We start from the raw sequence: 24,726 nt of genomic DNA on the forward strand, positions 1-24,726 counted from the left end.
ACTGAGCCTGTACTATAGAGCCTGTGCTCCACAACAAAAGAAGCCACCGCATGAGAAGCCCGTGCACATAATGAAGAGCAGCCCCCACTCGCCGCAACTAGAGAAAGCCCACGTGCAGCAATAAAGACCCAACGCAGCCAAAAATAAATAAATAAATTTATAAAAAAAAAAAGGTTATAGAGACGTAAAAGAAAGCATGAACCAATGGAAAGGTATCTACTCCTATATTTGGATGTACAGATTAATATTATTATTATTTGTTTTCGGCAGGTTTAAAATTTATTTATTTTGTTTGTTGTTCCACAGCATGTGGGATCTTCCCAGACCAGGGCTCGAACCCGTGTCCCTTGCGTTGGCAGGCGGATTCTTAACCACTGTGCCACTAGGGAAGTCCAGATTAATATTATTAATATTATTATCCTCACATAGTTTTGAGGATGTCAATTCTCCATAAGTTAATATAAACATTTGATGTGATCCAAATAAAAATAATACCATCATTAAAAAAAAAGAAACTTAGTTCTAAAGTTCAAATGGGACCAAAAGGGTGAATAAGAGGGTACTATAAATTATGAAAATATAAAGGTACAATACTTTTTAAAAAACTCAGTGGTGGGGAGTTCTCTGGTGGCCTAGCGGTTAGGATTCTGGACTTTCACTGCCATGGCCTGGGTTCAATATCTGGTTGGGGAAGATCCCGCAAGCCACACGATACAGCCAAACAAAAACAAAAACAAACACAATGACCAAAGAATAGACAAATTCTCTGGTACTGAACAGAGTCCAGAAAAGCGCTGATATATATGTGGAAATTTAGTATATGATACAAATGATATTTCAGATCTGTGGGGAAAAGATGAATTATTCAGTAAATGGTGTGGAAACAACTAGGTAACCATCTGGGGAAAGAAAGTTGAATCCCTACCTCGTTCCTAACATAAAGCCCACATGGAACAGGCTCAAAATGCAAAAACTGAGATGAGACAAGCACTGGAAAGAAAGAAGAGATTAGGACTTCCCTGGTGGTGCAGTGGTTAAGAATCCACCTGCCAAAGCAGGAGACACGGGTTCAAGCCCTGGTCCAGGAAGATGCTGCATGCTGCAGAGCAACTAAGCCCGTGTGCCACAACTACTGAGCCTGAGCTCTAGAGCCCGCGAGCCACAACTACTGAGCCCGCGTGCCACAACTACTGAAGCCCACGCGCCTAGAGCCCGTGTTCCACAACAAGAGAAGCCACTGCCATGAGAAGCCCGCGCACCGCAACGAAGAGTAGCCCCCCCGCCGCAACTAGAGAAAGCCCGCGCACAGCAACGAAGACCCAACACAGCCAAAAATAAATAAATAAATTTATTTTTAAAAAAAGCAAGAAGAGATTAAAAGAAGACAATGCCCAACACAATTTCAGCATGGAAAAGTAAAAACATGGGGAGAAATAATGACAAATCGGGAAGAAAAGGACCAATAACCATATCAACAAAGGGCAACAAATATGAAAACGGCTCACAGAAAAGGACACACAAATGGCTTGAAAACACATGAACGGAGGCATGTTTAAAGCACAGTAAGGTACAGTTTTTTGCCCGTCACTTAAACACACTGCGATACGCCGAGTGTATGAGGGTGTGGGGAAACAGGCGTCACATTCCTGGTTGGTGGGGCTGTAAACTAGAGAAGCTTTAGCAGTAGCTATCAAAATGATGAACACACCTACCTTCGACCCAGCAATTTCAGTCTGAGGAATTTACCGACATGAAAATGATTGTTCTTTGCAGTATCAGTTGCACCAACACCACCAGACACAATTAAGAGGACATCATGGCGAGGACTGGTTCATCACGGTGCCTCCATTCGATGGAAAACCACACGGCTGTTATATAAAGGCATGAGGCCGCTCTCTATAATGGGCTAATAATGGAAAAGTCTCCAAGATACAAGTACGATGCAGATTGGGGTGTATTCCATGCTATTCTTTGTGTATAAAAAGGGAAAAAATCGTATTAGACGTCATCGAGTCTCTTTGGAAGGTAACATTGGTCCCTTTAGGGAGAGGAATGAGAAGGAGGATTATTTCACTTCTACATTCTTTTTGCCTTTTGGATTTTGAACCATGTGAATGCATTATCTTTTCAAAACAAGAACTAAAATTTAAAATGTGAAATGCTTATACCCTCTGGTCCAGCAATTCTGGGGCTAGATCCTATAGCTGCATTTGTGTCTACGAGCAAGGATGTCTAGAAAGATATTCACTGCACCTTTGCTTGGACTCGCAGAAGATGGAAACAGCCAGAATGTCTGTCTGCAGACACCAGCCCATCTGCACAAGAAATTCCAAGGTGGCTCTATTTGTACTGATAGGTAAATAAAGCAAAGTGCTGGTAGCGTCTAGGATGTGCTACTATTTATTTAGTAAACACGTCCCTGGATTTGCTTTATACAGGCACAGAATTATTCCTGGAAAACCAAAATGTAGCAATGAACTTTGCCTCTAGGGAGGAAAATAAGAACTGAGGAAGTGTGGAAGGGAGAACTTTATCCTTTGTGTGACTGATCTCACCGTGGTCCAGAAACACTCTCTCCATAAAACAAACCACTAGTTGAAGATAAAAAAAATGTACAGTGAGGTCACACCGCAGCCCTTGGCAGGGTGTCTGGCACACAGGGAACCCATCAGGCCCCTGGGTGTTTGTTGGACCCTCTCAAATAACTGGTTGCTGTCTTGAATTCCCCGACTGGCTGGGAAGGCTCAGGACCCTGGAGAATCTTCTGCGAGATGCCAAGGCCCCTGAGAAGCATCGGGAGCTGAGAATAAGGACGCCTGAGCACACCAGGACCGGGGAGAGCACGTGAGAGGGAGGAGGCATGTGATGGGTGTCACTGGGGTGAGGGAGGGACAGGAAAGCTGGAGAGACAAAATCATGGTAAGTTTCCTCCCACGACCACCTGAGGCCTGAGTACATGAACCCAAGGTGTCCGATGACAGTCCAAGGGCCTCTGTCTGGCCGGGACAGCCTTCCTCATTGGCACTTCCCCCTCACCTCAGGGGCTAGCTTGGTCCTGGGCCTCATCATCACCCCACTGGGGACAGCAGTGCACTCACAAGGCAGGGTGGCGTTGGGTCTCAGCAGGTCAGGACAGCAGGCGACAGGGCAGGCTGCGGTGAGTCCACAGATGGAGGGGACTCCAGCTGCGTTTGTGTGGGGCCTTCTGAGCCGGAACTTTCAGGTGAGGAGAGAACTGGGGTTGTGCAGTCAGGGGCCTTGGTTGGTTCTAGACTCTAGGGTCCCAGGGCAGTATGGTGACACCCCAGGGGTCAGAGGTGGGGCAGTGGAAGGCCAGGCGCCCCTGCCAATTCCTACAGCAGTGTGTCTGGCATGGGCAGGGTGCAGGGAGTGGCCATGGCAAGAAGGGGCTGAGGGCCCACCAGCCACGAGGCACTGACAACCCACTGGCAGCTCTGCCCACAGAGCCCTGCCCAGAGTCCCCCCACCTCCCTCCCCACCCCGGAAGCCAGGCCAGTGCCAGAACTGGGGCCACATGAGGTGTCCCTGGTGGTGGCTGGGGAGGCTGCTGCAGATGCAGGGCGGGGAACAGCCCGCCCAGCCAGGCCTGGTGCTGGGCCTCCCTGCCGCTCCCAGGAGCTGAGGAAAACCAAGATGGGCTCGGCCCTCCCAGCATCTAAAGGCAAGACGGCGTGGGCTGGGGTGGAGCTGGAGTCAAGGGTGGGAGAGGTGCTGGGAGACCAGCAGGCCTCAGCAGGCAGTTTCCAAGGACAAGAGAGGGAAAGGTACTGTCAGCAGGGCTAGGGAGGGGCTGACACAGCTCAAACCCTTGACCCTGGACCCCAGGAGATCCAGGACCCTGCCCAGAAGAGCCTCAGGACCTGACACACTGGCCAGGGACACACTTGATGTCATCATTTTTATTCACTTTCTCTTTTTGAAAATAAGAGTAAACATACAATATATAGTCTCTATTTATATATATTAGACATCGTTACTGCAGGGCTCAAGAAAACCATCCTCAACCACTTGGAAGCAGTTTTTAATTCTGACATTTGGTGGAAGAGGAAAAAAGTGTCCGTGATTGCCAAAAGCAGAATCTTTCTTTATTATTAAACAGCAGTAACAGGAAAACCTAATGCTCTGTCAGACACAACTGAAGGAGGCCAGGAGAGGGGCAGCAGATGCTAAGGAGAAACCCCAGACAGGATGCACCCTGCTCGCCCACATGCCCCACCTCTCAGCCGTGTCTCCGCTCCAGGAACCCTGGGCACATCGAGGAATGTATCAGAGGCAGAGACCGTCCTCGTGGGCAAGAGGGGGAGCAGGCGTGCATGTCTGCCAGGGGAGCAGGAGCCCAGGAGGGGCTCTGGGAGCTTCTGCCTGGTCTTCCCCGAGCAGCTCAGTGCTCGGGAGGGTGGGGTTGTAGGCCCTGGGAGCCCCAGGCCCTGACAGAGCAGCTCTCCCGGTACCCAGTGGACCCTCCACACACACCAGGATGCCTGCCAGGGCCCGTCCCAAGAGAGAGGCGGTGGGGAGGGCACCACCAAGAGAGACTAACACCACCCCAAGAGAGACTGGGGCAGGGGGCTTCCTGGGCTGGGAGCCTGAGGAGGGAACTGTGTGCTCGCCCTCAGGTGCTGGGAAAAGCAAGAGAAAAACCCTGGATCTCCCCGTCCAGCTCTTGTGCCGCTCTGGCTCCTTTGGTCCCCTCCTCACCTGACGCTAAACGTCAGCAGCAATGGAAAGAGGGGGGTCTCAAACACGGGAGTATCCTGAGGACCCGGGCAGGCCCTACTGTCAGGACCAGGGAAGCCCGTGGGTGCCAGGAGCCTCACCCAGCCCCTCCCGGGAGAAGGAGGTGCTGCCACCTCCCAGGGGGCTCCTTGACGCGGCTGGTGGAAGGCTAGAGCGGATGCTGGACTGGGCCTCAGTTCTTGAGGATGGTCTCGTAGGCCTGGTACACGTGCTGGGACACCTCCGGTGCTCGGCACTTCAGGGACAGCTGCAGGGAGAGAGGGGTCGGGGGACAGGGAGCGCTCATTCCCAGAGCTCCTCTCCAGGGCCAGGAAGGAACAGGTGGGGAAGGCAGAGAAGGAGGGAACCAGATGGGAGAGGGTGGTGCGCACACATGGCCTGGTGGCAGCAGCGGCTGGGGCAGCTGTGTGGTGTAGGCGAGGGGGCGGCCGCCGCAGCCAGCCGGGTGGGGACCAAATTTACTCGCAGCCCACACGCCTGCTGTCCGCCTGCCACCATGGCCCTCTGCAGCGTGAATCACGAGCCCGAGGCTGCCAGGCAGTGCTGGCCGCACCCTGCAGAGCTGCCAGGACCCCCACAGCCCATGGAAGGCAGAGGAAGTTTGGGGCCAGGAGGGAGGCCATGGGGACGCTGGGTGGTCTTTCTGGTTCCCTGCACAGGAAGCAGGCACGCCAGACTTGGCTCGGCTCTAACTGTGGGAAGAGCCTGGAGAGCCCTGGCAGCAGAGACAAGCGCAGCCACCCATCCTGCCAACATCACTGCTCTGAAGGGGGCCGCTGGGAAGGGGGAGGGGCACGTGGCGCTCTAGCAGTCAGGGCCCCAGTCTCCTCCGAAGGGCTCTGTGCACACTGACTGTGGGAAGTGAAGGCACCAGGCTGGGGAGCACAGGGCAGCCTATCCTCCGGCCTGCAGACTGCATGCATGTCTGCCCGGCTTTGGGGAGCAGCGGGGTGAGGCCAACTCAGGAGAGCCGGTCCAAGAGATGGGGTGTGCGAGGTATGGCTGGGAGGATGGAGGGGAAGAGGAAGAGAAAAGCAATCCGCTAACCTCCAAGTCCTGCACCACGGGCACCAGCAGGGAAGGTGGACATGCAGCAACCGAACACAGGGAGACGGAAATTACCACCACCGAAGCCACTGCCGAGGCCCCACCCAACCTCTGCACCCACACCACCAGTGGGGCCCAGGGAGCAGCCTCTGGAGGGTCATGCCTGCCCGAGACTTGGGTGCAGGGAGAAGCAAAGCCTGGGCTCTCTGGGGCCTAGAACAACGGCTTGGCCTCTGGGAAGCCACATCCTGACTGAGGTCTGACTCAAAGGTCAGGAAGGATGAGTTGCTCAGAATCCACGTCCTCCCAGGAGGACACTCAGGTGGGGAAGAGCCGGAGGGCCAGGGCCGGGGCCCAGCAGAGCCACTTCCCAGTCAGACGGGCCTTGGGCCAATGGGGCCGCCTCACAGGGCCCAATTTTACAGAATCTTCTGGTCCAACTCACTGTTCTGAGACCCAATTTTGTGTCTTATCTGAGAAACTAGATGGGACTGAGTTGGAAGCTTTCTAAGGTCAGAATTCTGATGCTCCTCCAATGCCAGGCTCAAAGGGATCCCAGCTCAGCTGGGCTAGAGTGCCCCCCCTTCAGGGCCGACCCCTGGCCCGGGAAGGAGGGGAACGGGAGAGGCTGCCCAGACAGGAAGGCAGAGGCCCCATGGCAGGCAGGCAGGAGCGGGGGCCCTCACCATGAAGCTGGGGTTGCCGGGCTGGATGCGCAGCTCCGCCAGCACCCAGATGCCATTGGTCAGCTTGAGGGACTGGTAAAGCATGTCCTGGCCCTCCACGTTCCTCTTGGCGATGGTGAAGATGTTGCTGCTCTGCAGCCTACTGCTCACAGCCTCTGGGGGTCAGAAGGCCTCCGGTCAGAGATGGGGAGGCCTGGGGCACAGGCGAGGGGCAGCATGGAGTGGGGGCGGGGTTCAGGAGTCCTACCCGCATTCAGGGGGCAGTCTCTGATCTGGAACTGGGCTTCGTTCTCATTGGGAATGTCCTTCCACGTGGCCAGGAACATCTGCCGGTCTGGAGGGGTAGAGGTGGGATCCTGATACACCTTTGGTCCCGCTCAGTAACCCTTAGCAGGAAGTGGGTTGGGGGGCAGTGCCACCTTGTAGCTGAGGACAGGACTGGCTCTGCCACAGCCCCTCCTGCTTCCCTGAGCAAACCCTGAGCTCTGTGAGGATGGCCAGTTGTGCTGTTCCCAAAAGACTGAGGGTTCCTGCCTCTGGGCCTCAGAGCTCTCCCCACTACCACCCACATCTGACCTCCCGCTGCTCTGGAGCCGAGCACCCTGCTCATTAGTCACAGCAGTGTTACAGGGCTTCTGATGTGACAGAGATGATGTGGGCAAAGTGCTCCATGCCCTCTGGGTGCTGGAATGAGTCTTCCCAGGGGTTCCAGCTGGGGCACAGGGGATGGGCATCAGGTGTGACACATGGCCGAGGCTCCCTGCCTCGGGGGGCCCATGGGACGACTGTATAGAGGCTGCAGGCAAGACTGAGGAGCAGAGCTGGCCAGATAAGACCCTGGGGGCCCCGGTGAAGGTGTGACCCTCACTCCGGACTCTGCAGGGGAGCTGGCAACTCATGGACTCTATCGTGGGGCAAAGCCAATCCATCTGTTCTAGGGACCCCAGGGGCACCCTCATGACTCACCCATCTTCCCATCCTCCACAAAGAGGATGTACAGCGGGTACAAAGTGCTGAAGTAGAAGACGTCGATGTTGTTCTTTACGGCCACCTAGGAACAAGGGGGTCCCCGATTAGTCCCTGATGCTTGACACCCTGAGGCCCCAGGAAGTGCCTGCTTCCTGTGAGCCCACCTGAGCAGGTTCCCCCTCATGACTTCCCCAGTAGCCATGCCCAACACCCCCTCCCACCGGCCTCCCCCACTCCCCATCCCCGCCCCCAGTCTGTGTCCAAGAGCAAGATTCCACAGACAGCCCTTTGCCAGCACCAGCCAGGCCCCAGACGGTTCCCCCAGGCTCCTCCCCGGGGCAGGTAGGTAAGGACTGGGGTGCCAAGCCCTGCCCGGAACACACCTGGAGGTTGTTCAGAGGCTCCATCTTCATGACTGAGCCCACCGTGTTGAGAGGCAGGGAGATCTCCACAGTCTGGTTGGGGCTGAGCGGCGCATGGACCTGGAGTGGGGCGGCGGGGGCCAGGCCAAAGCTGGGGAGAGAGAAGCCCCCGTGGGGGTGGCGGGGGAACAGGTGCTGACACAGGACAGGTGGGCTCCTGGGGCTCCGGAGCCTGGGCAGCAGCTGGCGAGAAGCCTCTCCAGTGAGCCGGCCTCATCCCAGGCCCAGACCCAGGCCTGAAGGACAAGCTCCTGACCCCCACTCCCCACCCCTCAATGGCCACAGGAACAGGAAGAGAAATCTGGGACAGCTGAAGGCCTGAAGCCCATCTCTGTTCCTCTTTCTCCTCTGGGTGAGGTGCTGGGCAGGCCCAGGTAAGCGTGCCCCTGCCCTGCCCTGCCCTCAAGGAGTTCCATTTAAAACCAGGGGAAAAAACAAAACAAAACAAAACAAACCAGGGCGACTTTAAGTTTCTTTTAATTTGAAAACTCTGTGACTGCCCAACTCTCAGTGACCAACCGCCATCTCCCAGGAGGGATGTGACCATCCCAAGCGAGATACTGGGTTTTACTGTCTGGGCCAGAACTGGCTAGATCATAAGATGGCCACAGAGATTCAGAAAAGCCCCGCTTCTTGGTATAGCAGCATGTGAGCAAATCAGGAGGATGCTCAAGAGCGTAAGAGACACTGGAGTGTTTCTGTGGCCTCTAGGGTTCCCTGAGGGTAAGCAGCAGAGCTGCCCACCCTCCCTGGTCTGACAGACGGTAGGAAACCACTGGCCCACAGGCTCTCCCTGAGGAAACAGCCCCTTCAGTCAACTTCTTAGAGGCTCAGTTTGCTCATCACTAGAGCCACTCAGGAAGAAGGATCATCAGGAGAGGCTGCTGGGGTCCCCCAGAGAGCCCTGGCCTAGCTGGCCTGGTCCATGAAGACCCTGATGGTGCCAGACAGGAGAACTTCCCTACTGACAGGGGACCTGGTGGGGGTGAGGAGCCTGGAGCAGCCACCGTTCACAGAGGCCCTGTCTGGTGGTTTAATCCTGCCACATGGGGGAGGCTGGCGGGCAGGCCCACTCCCCATCCTCCTTCTTAGAGACTCCTGAGACGGGAGCTGCTCAGATCTGGAGATTATGTCAGTAAAATGCCCCCCGGGCAGTGGGGGAAGGCAAAAATAAGGGGAGGTATGCTGCCCCTCCACCTCATACTTTGGTGTCCACATAAAGAGGTTACTGTGGGGAAAAATCACTGCTTTAGAGAGTTTTGGCCTGAGATGTGGTTGTGAGGAATATCCTCCTTCACCAGAAAGAAGCTCCAGGCCCACAGCCCTCAGCGCCTGCCTGCAGTCACCAGCATGGGCTCTCAGCAGGCTGGCCTCAGGGAGCTCACCTGTTGCGGTTGAACTGGATGGCGAAGTCGGTCATGACCTGCAAGGCCTTGTTGGTCAGCTGCAGGTCCATGGAGATGGAGCCCACCTGGCGGGTGAAGGTGCCTGAGATCTCCAATCCTTTGGCCTTCATAGCTGGGAGCCAGACCTGCAGGGAAGACAATGGGAAGGGGGCTGGTGTTCACCATGCCCCCAACTCCACAGCCCACATGAGGGTCCTTCCCCCACCCCCCCCCTTCCCTCACACCTAAAGCGGCCTCTCAGATCAATCACACCTGCCTTTACCATCAGGGGACGACCATGTGAACCGTGGGATGGGAGGAAGGCTCCTGCACAGCCTGCCCAGGACCCCCGAGCCGTGTGGCCACATGCTGGAGCAGCGCAGGGCAGGGAGGAACTTGGTGTGCCCAAGGCTGAGCCGAGTCTCCGGATGTCAGAGAAGGACGACTCAGAAGCAGGGCTGAGGAAGGCGATGAGACAAGCGGGCCCTGCCAGCCTCCTGACAAGCCAAGGAGAGTCAAGAGCCAAGGGCACTCTGGGCCTCGGCCAGAGCCTGAGGCCTCCCTGGCTCTCACAGCCTGCCCTTCCTCGCAGAAGGCAGGGCTGGCCTTTAATTGTACAAACTGGCCTGACCAAGGACAGTACTAAGAGGACCCCTTGCCTGGCAGGCCTTCTGCTGCTTGTTTGGCTGCCCTTGTCATCCGAGTCTCAGCTCAAGCCCACCTCCTCTGGGAAGCCTGCCCCCAGGCTCCTTCTCCAGGCTCCCGCTGCAGTGACGTTTTAGCAAATAAACTGTCTTCTCGGTCCCCAGACAGCTCTTTGAGGGGAGGGCCCTGCTTTTCTGTCTTTGCATCCTTGGCTCGGAGCTTGGTGTGAGATTGGTATGCAGGCAACGTTTGCTAAGCGAACAGCATGAATTAAAGCTCTGCCCGTGAGGGACACCAGTGGGGGCCATCTGTGGACGCGCAAATGCCTCTCAAGTTGCCATTCTCACCAGGACAGCTCACAGCCCCGCCCCAGGCCAGCTTCCCCAGGTGCCCTGTGTCAGTGAATGCCCCACTGTCTCTCAAGTCGCCAACGCCAGGAACCAGAGCATCTGGGCACCAGCCCTCAGCCCACCCTGACCCCCACACCATGGTCATGCAGCTCAGGTCCTGTCAACACCACCTCCTCCCATCTGCTACCACGTTCTCTGCTCTCCCCTCTCCACAGGCACCGCTTGCGTCTGAGCCACCATCAGAGTTCCCCAGGTAAGATGGTAGCCACCCACATAGCTGCCCAATTCTTCTATCCCCAATTTCCACAGCAGCCATCTTTTTTTTTTTTTTTTTTTTGCGGTACACGGGCCTCTCACTGCTGTGGCCTCTCCCGTTGCGGAGCACAGGCTCCGGACGCGCAGGCTCAGCGGCCATGGCTCACGGGCCTAGCCACTCCGCAGCATGTGGGATCCTCCCGGACTGGGGCACGAACCTGTGTCCCCTGCATCGGCAGGCGGACTCTCAACCACTGCACCACCAGGGAAGCCCCAAAGCCACCTTTTAAAATGCAATCTGATCAGGGCACCCTTGAACCCCCTCAATCCTGCAATGCTTCCACTGCCCACGGCCTCCGAGGCCTGGTGCCCTGCTCTCCCTGGGCTCTGGTCCTCACACACACACTGTTCCCTCTGCTTGGAAAGCACACCCCACCCTGACCCCGTCCTAATTGCTAACTCTGATCATTCTTTGATTCCCCCAGACAAATCTGTGAGGGCAGAATCTCATTGCTCTAGCCATGAGCTGTGATTTGGCACACAGCACTCAGAGGGCTCCCACGGTGACTTCCCTGCTCTCTGCCCCTCCAAGGAACCTGGCTTCCTTTCCCAGGTTCTTGCAGAACTGGCTCTTTCTGGCACTGTCACCATCCTGACTGCCGAGGGTGGGGACCTCATCTCTCTTGGTCATTGTAGGTTCATGGAGTCTAGAACTGTCAGCATCCACTGGCCCAAGTGCTGAGGAACTCCAAGTTCTTGTACAGAGAGCCTCATTCCCCTTGACTAGGAGGAGTGGGGAATGCACGCAGAACAATTCGAGGTAGTCACAGCGCTGTCAGGAAAATGTAGCCCGCACAGCCACTGCTTCTGGAGGGAGAGCACACCCACATCCCAGAACCCGCCTGTGACTACGGTAGCGGGAGGGAAAGTCCTGCCCATGTTGCAAGAACTCCTCTTCCAGGCAGCCTGCCCTGATTACTCCTAACCTGGGATCCCCTCACCTCTCCTTCCAGTTGGTACACTCATCTGGCTCTCCACTAAGACAAAGCAGTGATAATACCTGTTAAAATGAACCCACATGCAGAGGGCAAGCTCCCTGAGGGCCAGCTGATTCTGACAACCCCTGACATTAAGATAGGCACATTGAGGTTCTTAAAACACTTTAAGATCACATAAGGGGGACCTCCCTGGTGGCGCAGTGGTTAAGAATCCGCCTGCCAATGCAGGGGACACGGGTTCAAGCCCTGGTCCAAGAAGATCCCACATGCTGTGGAGCAACTAAGCCTGTGAGCCACAACTACTGAGCCTGGCTCTAGAGCCCGCAAGCCACAACTACTGAAGCCCGCGCGCCTAGAGCCCGTGCTCTGCAACAAGAGAAGCCACTGCAATAAGAAGGCCTCACACTACAACGAAGAGTAGCCCCCGCTCACCACAACTAGAGAAAGCCTGTGCACAGCAACGAAGACCCAATGCAGCCAAAAATAAATGAAATTAAATCTTTAAAGAAAAACAGGAAGATCGCATAAGGGCTGGGGGCAGAGGCTTTGGTGCCACAGCCCTACATTTAGTTCCAGACTCTGTCACTTATCAGCTATGTGACCTCAGGAAAAAGCACTCAGATTTCTCAACTGCAAAAATGGGAATAACAGCATCATAAGGCTGCTGGGAGGACTTAGCGGGATGGTGGCCATGCCATGTTCATGCAGTACCCGGCACGGAAGTGTGTGGTTGCTAGCACTAGACTTGCCGTCTGCTGGGGGCCCCTCGGGCCCAGATCCTGCCAGGAATCCTGGCTGGGGGCTCTGGCCACCAGCACTGTGGTGTAGCGGGCAGGGCAGGGCAGGTGCTGGCTCATAGCTCCCCAGTCATGAGGGAGATGTCCCTGTGCCCCTGAAGCCCTGCTGTGTCCTGCTTTGGGGAGGGGACCTCGGAAGAGAGAGAGGGGCTCTGGCTGGGAACGAAGCGGCAGACGTGGCGTGTGACCTGAGTGTTGTGAGGGATCAGGCCACGTCTGTCCCCTCTGGCAGCTTCCTTGAGGCTGAAAGCCTGGCCCACACTGTGCTCTCCTTAGTGCCAGGCCCACGTGTTCTCACACCGCGAACTCAGCTCTCCTTCCCTCACCCTGCCCCTTGCCCACTGTTCCAGCTGGAATCCCCCTCCCCGCCAGCCCCATGTCCTGCCACGTCCTGCCATGCCTGCCTCCAGTCCAGCCTCCTTTCCACCCCTACAAGTGCCTTGCTGTCCGGCAGCCATCAGCCAACTCCTGCCAGTCTCCTCACCGGCTCCTTGCTTCTGCTCTAGCCTTTCCAGTCTGACCTCCACATGGTGGCCAGAGGATCGCTCTCAAGTGCAAATCTGCTTCAGCCCTGTTTAAAACCTTCCAATGTCTCCTGCTGAATCAGGATCAAGAACAAAGCCTCAAAGCTGGTGCCGCCGACCTCGCCAGCTTCCTCCCTCCTCAGCTCTAGTCCAGGCGGGAGTCTGGGGGCGGGGGTATTGCCCGGGCTGGCCCAGTGGGCATTGTGGGGCACCGCCAGGCAGGCAATGGTGAGGGGGGACACACTGTGTTTAGTGGGCTGGGGTCAGGGATGCTGCCTTGAGGACAACGGTCTTCACAATGAGCCACTGTCCTGTAGCCCTTGAGTATTTTCTGCATGGTTTCAACATGCCCTGAAATTTCCAGGAAACTAATGATGGTGAAAATCAAGGGAAGCCTGTTCCTTGTTTTGTTTGGAACTTAACTGGCAGTCACCATTTCAGAAACTAATGGCACCTCTGGCCACATCACTCATGGCACGTGAGCTACAAACACTCTCAATAGCTGTGGTGTCACTGTGACTCTGCACTACTGCCAGCACCCAACAATGTGATCAGATCCGGGGCGGGCATGCCCAAGCCTCCACGACACTGAAATATATCATTTTACTCTCTTCCTTTTAAGTCTCTTTTATGCGATGACATCTTACCATTTTTGAAATTATATGTATAGGTAGGATGTACAGTCCACAGATCTCATTTATTATGAAAGGAGGGGCGTTATAAAACCCGTTATCAATAAGGAGCATTGGGTAGGACAGCACTGAGAACCATTGACCCAACTAGATGGAACTTTTGCCAGTTTTCTGGAAGGTGTGGGCTCTCCCTCAGCTCTGGGCCTGGAGCCCTCTCCCCCTTTTTGCCTTGCTAATTCTGACTTGATCTGAAGGCCTGAGCTCCAGCAACACCACCCTCTGCGAAGCCTTCCCCAGGCCTCCACGCCCGACTTAGCATCCCTTCCCTGTGCTCCCTGCTGCCCTCAGCATCGTGCTGGCCAACTGCTGCTCCAGGAGCCCATCCTGGCCGGCCTGAGCCGATCCCACACAGTGGGCCACTTAAGGAGCCCACACGTCCCGCCACAAGAGAAGCCATGGCACTTACTGCTTTGGGAGCCACATATGATCCTGATAAGGTGCCCACGCCACTGGTCAGGTCAAAGAGGTCACTCAGGCCACTGCCCATGGGTGCTCCTAGGTTGGCTGGTACTGCTGCTGCTGGGGGTGATACGAAGTTGGGGGCCCCGATCTAGAAAGGAAGGGAAACGGGTCAGAGGCGGGCATCAAAGGCAGGGACATCAGGGCCTCAGGATGAGTGTGGCCACCTGGCCCTTTAGAAAACAGGGGGGCAGGCCAGGAGGGGGTATTGCAGGGCTGCCATCACATCAACTCTAAGTTGCAGAAACAAGACAGAGTGAGGTGGGTGGAGAGGAGAGGCCGAGCCCTCCTGTGCTCCGCAGGCCCTGAGGGAAAGGGCTGGGGACACTCACAAACAGCCCATGGATAAAGGGGTACTTGAGACACAATGCTGCGAGGGGGCTGTGCTCATCAGATGAGAGCACGCACCCCAGGATGTCAGAGAGGGGTTGTGGGGACTGAGAGGGCTGGCAAGCCTCAGGATGACAAGGCAACTTCATTGTAGGGTAGTGAGGATGGGATGAGGAATTAATGGACATGGGGGCCCAACGGCAGCTGGATGCTGGGCAGTCAATGCGGAGGCTGCCAGGACACTGGACAGAGGCCAGGGCTAGCAGGGAGGGACTGCTTTGACATCATCCGACCCTTGGGATGCTGGGTGGGAGATCTAGGAGGAGCAGGGTTGGTGGCACAAGGGTTGAACCATACCCCTTCAGGCTCATCCCCCATCTCCAAGCAGAAGCAGGCAGGGTGAAGAGAACAGGCAGCCACATGCAGAGAGAAAAGCCAGGAAAGAAGACACAGAGAGATAAGAAAGAGAGGGAAAGAGGGAGAAAATTAGTCATTGCTGCTGCACCCAAAAGGGGCCTGGTGCGAGGCTGTGCCGGGCCTTTGAGGGGCTCACATTGTCTCTATGAAGGGCATGACCCACTGGCCTCACTTGACCACCCTTGTCCTTCCTACCCTTTCCTATACTGTGGCCTTGGGGACTTGAGCCAGGCATGGCCAAGTGACAAGGGGCCCACTGCCCCCTCCACCCGGCTCTACCAGCTGCCTGAAGAAATCCCAAGGAAACACCCAGGCCAGTCTTACCACCCCCTTTCACAGGGGAGGAGGGACTGTCCCTGACCTCTCATGGGCCTCTCTCAGGCCTGCTGGGCTGTTACCCCCAACCAGTGCAGCATGTGGGGTAAGTGGATGCAGGTATGGCTCCTCCAACCTTACAGGGCCGAGGTGCCAGACTCAGGGGAATGGGCTAGGACAGCCCTACACTGCCCCAGGTCTCTTGGGGTTCAGCAGCCCGGCAAGGGGCTAAATCCTGTGTCTGCCACTTAGCAGCTGTGTGCTCTTGGAAGGAAGGTCACCTGACCTCTTTAAGCCTCAGTCTCTCACCGATGTGTAAGGAGCTACATGATCACCTTCGCAGGCAAATGTGCCTGAGAGGGCGTTCAACGATCGCTCCTCCAAAGATCACTATCAACCTCATCCAGAGGGGGCCCCAGGACATACCAGGCTGTCGAGGCCGCTGCCGAGAAGGTCCACAGCTCCCATCTGCACCGATGAGGTGGCCAGGGGTGGGCCACTCACCGGAGGGCCGAGGTCCAGGTTGAGGAGGTCGCCCAGCAGGTCGCCCTGGGTGGGGATGACATCCAGCTGCTCGCCAGGGGGCGCTCCGGCAGGGGCCGTCTCTGGGCTCTCCGTGCTCTCACTCCTGCCAGGACAGGGAAAGAGACTCAGCAGGGTGGGGGGTCAGGCTATCTCAGCGAGGCCAGAGCCCCCAGTCTCCAGGATCCACCCTCAAGACAGGCACCTGGGTCTCCTCACTGTCCCAGAAGCCTGTCTATATCCCCCCTTCCTCCCCCTTCCGACGCCTGATCCATCTTGTTGGCTCTCCGAGAGATCCAGCTTCATGGGCTGAGGGAAGGGAGGGCCATCTGTATTCCCCTCACTCAGCCCGCTCTAAAGAGAAGAGCGGGTGCTGGTCCCCAGAGGACTGGACAACCAGGCCAACAACCCTGGGAGCCGCAGAGCAGGAAGGCGAGAGGAACGGGGCTCTGGAGTCAGGCAGAATCGAGTCTGAGCCCAGCTCTGCTGCCTGGGATGCTGCACCAGGCACTCAAGCTCTCTATGCCTCTTGTCCCCATCTCTTAAGAGGGGACATCTCTCAGAGCTGTTGTCACCAAGTCAATACCTGGTATATAGTAAGCATTCACTAAAAAGTTGCTAGAATCGTAATTTTGCTCAGACTCAGGCCCGAGTGCTTGTGCTACTGAACCGAGGAAGCAGGTGGGGAGGCTCAGGCCAGCGAGTGGCCCCCGGTACTCACGAGGCGGTGCGGGGTGGCAGGCTCTTATGCACGACGCCCCGGCCCCCCTCCACAAAGGCGCTGGGAGGTTTGTGGTAGACGGAGGCCAGGGTGCCGATGTAGCAGATGAGCTCGTCCAGCAGCGTGGGCTCGATGAGGTCTGTCTCCTCCGAGATGAGCGGCTTCTCCGCCAGCACCACCTCCTTGGCAGCCACGGGGTCCGTGGAGAGCAGGCGCCAGTAGATGTAGCCGCGGTCTCGCAGGTCCGGGTTGTCTGAGTCCTGGGAGGTGATGAGAAGCCAGTGAAACTCAGAGCAACCAGGTGAGGGGAAGGGGGAACCCCATCCGTAGTCCCATGACATGGGTGGGATCACAGGGCGACTGATGATGGCAACCTGAGCGCTGGCGGGAGCACACCTGTAAACCACCTGAATAGATGTGGCCCAGCCCCCGGGTTTCCCCCCAGCCCGCTCCTGCCTCTGTTCCCTGCCTCCTCCACCGTCTGCCCTCCCGGTTCTCAGGGACTTCCCTCTCCTCTCTCAAGTATGGTCTAGCTCAAAGTCACCACCTGCCCCCGCCCCACCTCTATTTGATTGTGACTGAGCTCCTTGAGCAGGGATCCTGGAATGCTCTGAGGCCAAATCCCAGTGGTGCCAGTTTTAGGGGCAGGACCACCCAGGTCTGGCTTCTTGGACTGAAGCTCCCTCCGTGGAACAAGGGCTGTGCTGGGCACAGCAGGGAGGCTGCGCACCCACCTGAGTGGCCAAGCTGAGGACCTGCTGCACCAGCTCCTGAGTCTCTGTCGGCTTCTTCAGAAAGAGTTTCACAATGGCTGTCAGCAGCTGCAGCTGGACCTGCAGGAAGACAGAGAGGAGGCGAGGAAGGAGTGTAAGCTTCTTGTGGGGACAGTAGGAAACCAGGTGAGGACCTCAGAGGGGGAAAACGATGTTCAAAGGCTGAGAAGAGCTTTCCTGAGTTTGGGGTTGGCCACACAAACAGGCCAAGTCCAGCAGGGGTGAGGTAGTGCTGAGAGGCCTGGACCTTGGCCCGACCACTCAGGAAGGAGCTGGCCACGGTGCTATCTGGCAACCCAAGGCAGGTGGGGGCTGCTGCCCAGCGCTAGGGTCCCAGAAACCCATCAGGGCTCCAGGCCTCACAGCCTTCAGGAGCTCGCAGCTTACGGAGGCAACGCGTGTGCCTGGTATCCTTATTAAAGACCATCTGCCACCAAGTGGAACAGGTGCCAGGGATGCCCAGCAGACTAGGGCAGCAGGGCCCACACAGTCAGCCTGTTGTGAGGAACTGTGCTTCCACCAGAGGGCAGGAACCATTCCTGCCCCGCCCTCACCAGCCCCACCTCTCACCTGCCACTGCCTTCACCTGAACGTACCTTCCTGTGTCCCCTCCCCACTTCTGTAGCCTCCTGTCCCCCTCACTAGCGCCACCCCACAGTACTGGAAATGCTTTCCAGCCACTGGGCCGCCCTATGGAGAGATCCCCTTGAGGGCAGGGACCGTGTCTGTCACTGCTGCATCCCTGGCTATTGTTCATTCTAGTGCCTGGTGTGTAACAGGCACTTAAGAAAAACCTGCTGACTAAAAACACACCTTTGAAAGAACAATTCTCTGTGCATAGCCCTTCCTTAGCCCCATCGCATTTTGTCAGTCCTGGGACAAGAGGAGAGCCTGAGGCTCCCCGGACTGTGCTAGGGACAGGCCTGGGGCAGAAGGGTGGCAACGGGGCTGGCTGCACCTCCTGGGCCTGTGTGGCAGGAGGGCACTTACAAAAACAAATGGCTTAGCTACTACCGTGGTATGCAGGGCAGGCTGACAGCAGGAGGCAGGATTGAGGGGATGCAGTCTGTTTCTGGGACTAAGCATCCAGAGGCCCTGCAATTTGGTGACACATGGGCCAATGGCAGAAGAGCAGGCTAGCTGTGTCCAAGGCAGGAGGTGGCTCGGGGACTGGCTTCCAGACCTGGCTCGAGTCACTGGCTGGGTAGCCTAGAGAAAGCCACTTACCCTCAGTCGTTGAGGGAGAGGTGTGGCCTACCTCAGGGGGTTCTTGTGAGCTCTGAAGACCAATCTATGGCAGCTTACTTGGAGCCAGAGTTAGATCACACCTCATTTGAACTCTGATTCTACCACTTCCCAGCTGGTGACCCTGGACGAGCCATTTAACTTCTGAGTCTGTTTCCTCATCTATAAAATGCAGGCAACACCTCACAGAGTTGATGGGAAGAGTCAATGAGACAACAAACAGAAAGAACTAACTGTGTCCTCTGCTCAATGCACAACAGCTACCATCATCGTCAACGTCACCACAACTGCCACACAGGGACTCTTTACCAAGTTCTCCTCAACCCCGGGCAGCTGGCTGCCAGCGCTCATTCACCACTGTCGGGTCTGCAGTGCTGCCTGGGAACAGGGCCACCTCAGCTCCCTTCTAGTCTCCCCCCCCACACACTGAGGCTCCTGTTAGTCTGCAGGTCAGAGCAGTCCCCCTGCCAAGATGCCACTGCCCCTGCCCTCAGACAGGCCAGACGCAGCGCTCCCTGTCCACGGCTGGAGAGGCTTAGGAGCCAGGACGAGGGGGCTCAAAGAGACAATCTAAAGTAAGTTTCTAGGACTTCCCTGGTGACGCAGGGGTTAAGAATCCGCCTGCCAACGCAGGGGACACAGGTTTGAGCCCTGGTCTGGGAAGATCCCACATGCCGCAGAGCAACTAAGCCCGTGTGCCACAACTACTGAGTCCGCGGTCCACAACAAGAGAGGCCACCGTAATAAGAAGCCCCTGCTTGCCGCAACTTAGAGAACACCCGCGCAGCAACGAAGACCCAATGCAGCCAAAAATTAATAAATAAGTTCCCAAACTGCAAAGCATTAAGTATTCTTATAAAAGCTCTGAACTGTGCTGTGAACCCAGGAGGCAAAGGAAACAGGCCACCGAATTAAAACACCACCACCACCACCACCCAACTACTGTTTGCTGTGGACACCTAAATATCCATCAGGGGAGGCTGGTTAAACAAACATGGTCCTTCTGCATGAAGGACTCCTCTGAAACTGTAAATTAATAAATTAATAATGGCATAAATTAATAATGGCATGGCCTTCCAATGTATTTTTAAGGGAAAAATGAAAGGTACTGATCAGTTTCAATTTGTATAGTTTACTATCAGTATTTAAAAATAAGTGAGGGGACTTTCCTGGTGGCGCAGTGGTTAAGAATCCGCCCGCCAATGCAGGGGACACGGGTTTGAGCCCTGGTCCGGGAAGATCCCACATGCCACGGAGCAACTAAGCCCGTGTGCCACAACTACTGAGCCTGCGCTCTAGAGCCCACAAGCCACAACTACTGAGCCTGTGTGCCACAACTACTGAAGTCCGTGTGCCTAGAGCCTGTGCTCTGCCACAAGAGAAGCCACTGCAATGAGAAGCCTGCCGCAACGAACAGTAGCCCCTGCTCGCCGCAACTAGAGAAAGCCCGTGCGCAGCAATGAAGACCCAATACAGCCAAAAATAAATAAATAATTTTTTTTAAAAGTGAGAAGGAAATATATATATATATATATAGTTGATCCTCATTATTCACAGAGGACATATCTGCAAATTTGTCTGCTTGCTAAAATTTACTGGTGACCCTGAAATCAGTGCTTGTGGCATTTTCACGGTCATTCACAGACGTGCACAGCAGTGAAAAATTCGAGTTGCCTGAAGTACACATTCCCAGATGAGGTCGAGTGAGGCGGTGCTCTGCCGTCTGTCTCAGCTCTCATATTGTAAACAAGTGACTTCTTCACAGTCTACTTAGTGCCATGTCTTTCACACTTTGGTGCTTTTAGTTGGTGATTTTGCTGTTTTAAATGCCCCCACCCCACTCCCAGTGTAGTGCTAAAGCGCTGTCTGGTGTTCCTAAGCGCAAGAAGGCTGTGAAGTGCCTTTTAGAGAAAATACATGTGTTAGATGAGCTTTGTTCAGGCGTGAGTTACAATGCTGCTGGCTATGAGTTCAATGCTAATGAATCAACAGTATGTATTAATAAATAAGGTGTCTCTAAACAGAGACACACATAAAATAAGGTTTACCTTGACCAGCTGATAAAAATGCTGTGACTGGGGTTTGTAGGAACCCAACTCTATATTTCTCCTGGGAGCAATGGTCTAGCATTACTAAATTAGTGTTTGACTTTACGGAATATAAGTACCACAAGCGATGAAAATTGACTATTCAAGTCTCTGTAGAGGAACTGGCTAGTGTGTTCCTAAACTCTCTCTCTCTGGAAGTACCTGCCAGAAACCAATAAATAACATGGTGTTCTCCAGGAGAACTTGTGACCAGGAAAGTGGTAGGAAACAGAATATTCACTATATATCCTTTCGTGTCTTTTCAATTTTGAACCAAGTCAATGTACTACCTATCCAAACATAAATACAAAATTAAAACAAAACCAGAGGGCTTCCCTGGTGGCGCAGTGGTTGAGCGTCTGCCTGCCGATGCAGGGGACATGGGTTCGTGCCCTGGTCCGGGAGGATCCCACATGCCGCAGAGCGGCTGGGCCCGTGGGCCATGGCCGCTGGGCCTGCGTGTCCAGAGCCTGTGCTCCGCAACGGGAGAGGCCACAACAGTGAGAGGCCCGCATACCGCAAAAAAAAAAAAAAAAAAAAAAAAAAAAAAAAAAAAAAAAAAACCAGAAACTTTAGCAGTCTTCAATATCCACCACCACAGAGTGTCCTCATATGTCCCCCGTAGGTACCGCAGTGTGGGAGGAAAGGGGCCACACCTGTCACCCATACGGCACTCCTGTGTCTGTCCGCACCATCAGTGCAGTTTTAAGAGGGGCAGGGCCCTGAGGCCTCCTGGCTGAGAGGAGGGTTTCAGGGCAGGAGGGACCGCAGGTGCTGAGCTGCCGGCCATGCCCAAGTCGGCCACCCAACGTCTCACCTGCGTGCTCTCGTCATGGAAGCCCTCTAGGAAGCTCTCGAGCAGCTCATCCGCGTTGTCTATCCGCTCAGCGTACTCGCCCACAATCCAGATCATGGCGGCCCGGGCCTCAGGCTCGTCCAAGGAGTCCAGGTTCTCGCACAGCGTGGCGATCACGCTCTCATACCTGGAGACCAGGGCACGGCTGGCACGTGAGCACTGAGGGAGCCCGGGCCACCCAGGGGAGGCCCAGGAGGGGCCAACAGAGACGGGCAGCTGCCCCACAAGAGCCCGAGAGGCTGGCGAGTAACAGGATTTGAGTTTTATCCTTTACATTTCAGTTCTTATTTGGGCCTGGGGAGCAGAGCAGGGGCGGCTCAGGAGAAATAAGAAAAAAATAAAGGGTTTCTTTTGAGAATGCTGTTTGCAGCTGAAAAGTAAGGAAGAGGGAGAGGCTCCTCCTTGCTTTTCCTCCCCACCAGCCCATCCCCAGTAGAGCCACAACACCCTCATGGGGCCGGGGGGCAGCCACATACTTGTTGGGGTACTTGCGGAAGATGTCCTTGATGACCACGATGGCTTCCTGGACCACGTAGTTGACCTTGGTCTGGATGAGATCGAGCAGCGTGCTCACACAGCGCTCGGCGGATTGCTGTGTGGAAAGAGGAGAGTGTGGGCAAGGCCTTGCACCCACTTGCAGCAGAACCTCTGACCGACATGCCTTGGTCAAGGGCTCGTCACACCTTGCCCACCTTCCTTTTCACAGTAGGAAAACGGGACAACCCTCTTTGCAGGTAACAGGTGGGAGAATGAGTACAAAATGATGGTCCTGGGATGGCAGGGACACAGGGAGATAGAATTAAACTGAGGAGAAGGCCAGTAGAGCTTCTGAGAGCAGGGAGGGTCTTTGGAGCTCTTCTAGGCCAAGCCCTGAGAGCAGGGCTTCACTTCTACTTGTTCCACAAAATGGGCTCCCATGACCAAAAGCATTTAGGAGGTCTCTGCTTGGACCAGCCCTCCCCACACCCTCTACTCCAACACACTGCACTAGGCTCTATGGGAGAGATTTCTCAGACTGCCATCACGGGTGCCAAATGGAAAACGTCTCAAGGGGCTGGGCTGAACTGACCAGCTGTCCCAGATCCCCTAGCCTCCAGGAGACCCATTTAAGGAGAATCAGATCAGTGATCAAGGAACCTCTCCAGAGGCAGAGAATGGGAGGGACGAAGTGCCAGGACACAGGGGTCTGAATGACCCTTGGGAATTTGAAGATAAGGGCACATGGACAGCTGAATCATGATACCTGCCAAAACATCCAATAGGCAGAGCCCCTGCCCCAAAGCTCCACAAAGTGAGAGCTAAGTCTACCAGGGCCACCACCAGCTTGGGCTGCCACACTGTCTTAGCTAATGCTGCAGGAGACCCCTGACAATGACGGGCTAATTTCATCTGCAGCAACTCAGAGGCCCAAGGGAGATTACAGATGAGAAGGAGCCCAACCAAATCTGTACCGTGGGTGCCTTGGGGGCTCCAGTTGTGACCCTCAGGCCTTCCTGGACCATGAGCAGCTGGCAGATTCTGCTGGAATCAGACTGGTTTCCTGGTTTCAGCTTCCTTTCCTCCTTCCCCCCGCCAAGGACAGAGTCTCAGAGCCTCACCTCCACTTTGATGGCGCAACGGCCAATGGCTCGCACAGCCTTCCGTACAAAGTCCACATCCACCTCTGTCGCATACTCTTTCAGCTCCGCCAACACCTGTGGCCCAAACAAAGATGCAGTTGGGGGGGATCTGGCAGGGCAACCTCCTGGAACACCCCTGGTCTGCGGGTATGCACACACCCCTAAAAGGGTGGGATTCTGCCTCCTGTTCAAGGTGGAAGTTCCAAGGGAGGGAGAGAGCTGTCAGGTGCCCCAAGAGGAAAACAGGAAGGACTAATTGGCAGGGATGGACAATCCTTAAGTTTGGTTGATCTAGCTAACATATCCACCTAACTACCACTTCAATGGATGTGAAGTAATAACAGAGAGAACAAACTCTTTAATCACATAAATATCAGTTAACATTTGTGGAGAGCTTGCTCACAGAGCCCGGTGCGCTGGGCACCACCCTCTGCTGACCTGGGCGATGTTGGCCTGGGAGGCCAGGCGGATCATGATGTCCAGCTTCTCCAGCTTCACGTAGATGGGGTCATTGTACTTCACAAAGAACACCTTCATCTCATGCTTCAGGATCTCAGGCCTGGTGGTGGGCAAGGTTGCCCAAAGAGCAAAGAGCAAGTCACAGGCCCTGTGAGAAAACCCTTTCACATTTGCTGGGACATTTCTGGGGTCGGACATGGAAACTGACATCCGTGAAAGCAGTCGCCCCCATGGCTGCACGCTCCTGGGCACAGGACCTGCCAACCAAGGTTCTGACCAGCCCCTGTGTGTCCAACCACATTCCAGGAAGGGAAGAGGGAATATGAGCAAGAAACAGATCACATTCAAGAGGCCACAGGCATCAGGCAACAGGCTTGGGAGTCAGGCCTCAGTTCCAATCCTAGCTGGTGACCTCAGGCCCATTTCCTCACTCACGAAATAGGAAGCGTTCTGTGTCAGAAGCATTACCTTTGCAGGCCTGAGTTGCCAGTCTTAGAAAGGCCTGGCATCTGGGAATTCAGCTTTTGGGAGTGTTCTCATCATTCCCTAAATGATAAACGTGGTTAACTGTGCCTTGACTGTTTGTATAAACAACATGGTTTTTGCTGAACACCTGTTTTCCTTCTAGGAGCCTGGAATTTTGGTAGGTGTCAGGCAGAGGGTGCCTTTATGATTCATCCCCCCCCAAAAAACCCAGGGTGCTAAGTCTCAAACAGGCATCCTTGGGCAGAAACATTACACACATGCTGCTGCACTGTCGCTGGGGGAGGAACATGCTCTGTGTGACCCCCCATGGGAAGCCTGCACGAGGATTCCTCCAGACTCCACCTGTCTTTCTCCCTCATGATCCAGCTGTGCAGCCCTACTAGGTGGATGATAAACCTCAGCTATGAAAACAATGATATGCTGTCTCCTGGGAGTCCTTCTAGTGAATCTCTAAGTGTGTGTGTGTGTGGGGGGGTGGTCCTGGGGATCCCGACACAGGCACCTACATAACAGGGCTGTTGTGAGAGGCAGATGCAAAGCATCTAGCATGATCCGTATCTGCCTCAGAGAAGGCACTTGCTAGGCAGGAACTGTCACCAGTGTCATTGCTCCTCCCTCACCGGCACCTGAGGGGGGAGGGGCCTGCCCTAGGTCACACATCTAGTGCTAATAGGGCGGGAGCAAGATGAGAGTCACCACCCCTACCTGACTCCTACTCCCGCACCCTTTCCAGAAAAGAGAGCAGGAACAAAAAGGAATGAGGACAGACGGTGAAGAGGCGAGAAGACCCAGCAAAGAGAAAGGAGGGACCCTGCCCAGGTGGTCCTCAGTGCTGCTTAGCAGCCTGCGGGGAGGTCCTGGCAAAGTGAGGCAGGATCCTGAGCTGGGCGGCAGAAGTTGTGATTTCTG

General features: G+C 55.4%; 1 protein-coding gene and 1 non-coding gene across 4 annotated transcripts in view; both read right to left on the minus strand.

Annotated features, from left to right (window-relative positions):
• Nucleotides 1-4,084: 4,084 nt before the first annotated feature.
• Nucleotides 4,085-24,726, minus strand: part of AP1B1 (adaptor related protein complex 1 subunit beta 1) — a 51,733-nt gene continuing 31,091 nt past the window's right edge. For all 3 annotated transcript variants that reach the window (XM_060118273.1, XM_060118271.1, XM_060118272.1), the window contains 14 exons: nt 23,311-23,431; nt 22,852-22,947; nt 21,730-21,845; nt 21,215-21,380; nt 17,027-17,125; nt 16,293-16,552; nt 15,476-15,677; nt 13,935-14,078; nt 9,268-9,413; nt 7,844-7,973; nt 7,458-7,542; nt 6,739-6,825; nt 6,492-6,646; nt 4,085-5,005 (listed from right to left, as the gene is read on the minus strand). In XM_060118273.1, the coding sequence (XP_059974256.1) occupies nt 4,931-5,005; nt 6,492-6,646; nt 6,739-6,825; nt 7,458-7,542; nt 7,844-7,973; nt 9,268-9,413; nt 13,935-14,078; nt 15,476-15,677; nt 16,293-16,552; nt 17,027-17,125; nt 21,215-21,380; nt 21,730-21,845; nt 22,852-22,947; nt 23,311-23,431 (1,882 nt within the window). In that variant the 3' untranslated portion in view covers nt 4,085-4,930. The remainder of the gene's footprint in view (nt 5,006-6,491; nt 6,647-6,738; nt 6,826-7,457; nt 7,543-7,843; nt 7,974-9,267; nt 9,414-13,934; nt 14,079-15,475; nt 15,678-16,292; nt 16,553-17,026; nt 17,126-21,214; nt 21,381-21,729; nt 21,846-22,851; nt 22,948-23,310; nt 23,432-24,726) is intronic.
• Nucleotides 8,678-8,774, minus strand: LOC132503324 (small nucleolar RNA SNORD125). Its single transcript, XR_009534575.1, has one exon. It is a non-coding gene; the product is annotated as a small nucleolar RNA SNORD125 (small nucleolar RNA).

The sequence above is a fragment of the Mesoplodon densirostris genome, chromosome 15 (assembly GCF_025265405.1).
Source record: "Mesoplodon densirostris isolate mMesDen1 chromosome 15, mMesDen1 primary haplotype, whole genome shotgun sequence".
Taxonomy (NCBI): domain Eukaryota; kingdom Metazoa; phylum Chordata; class Mammalia; order Artiodactyla; family Ziphiidae; genus Mesoplodon; species Mesoplodon densirostris.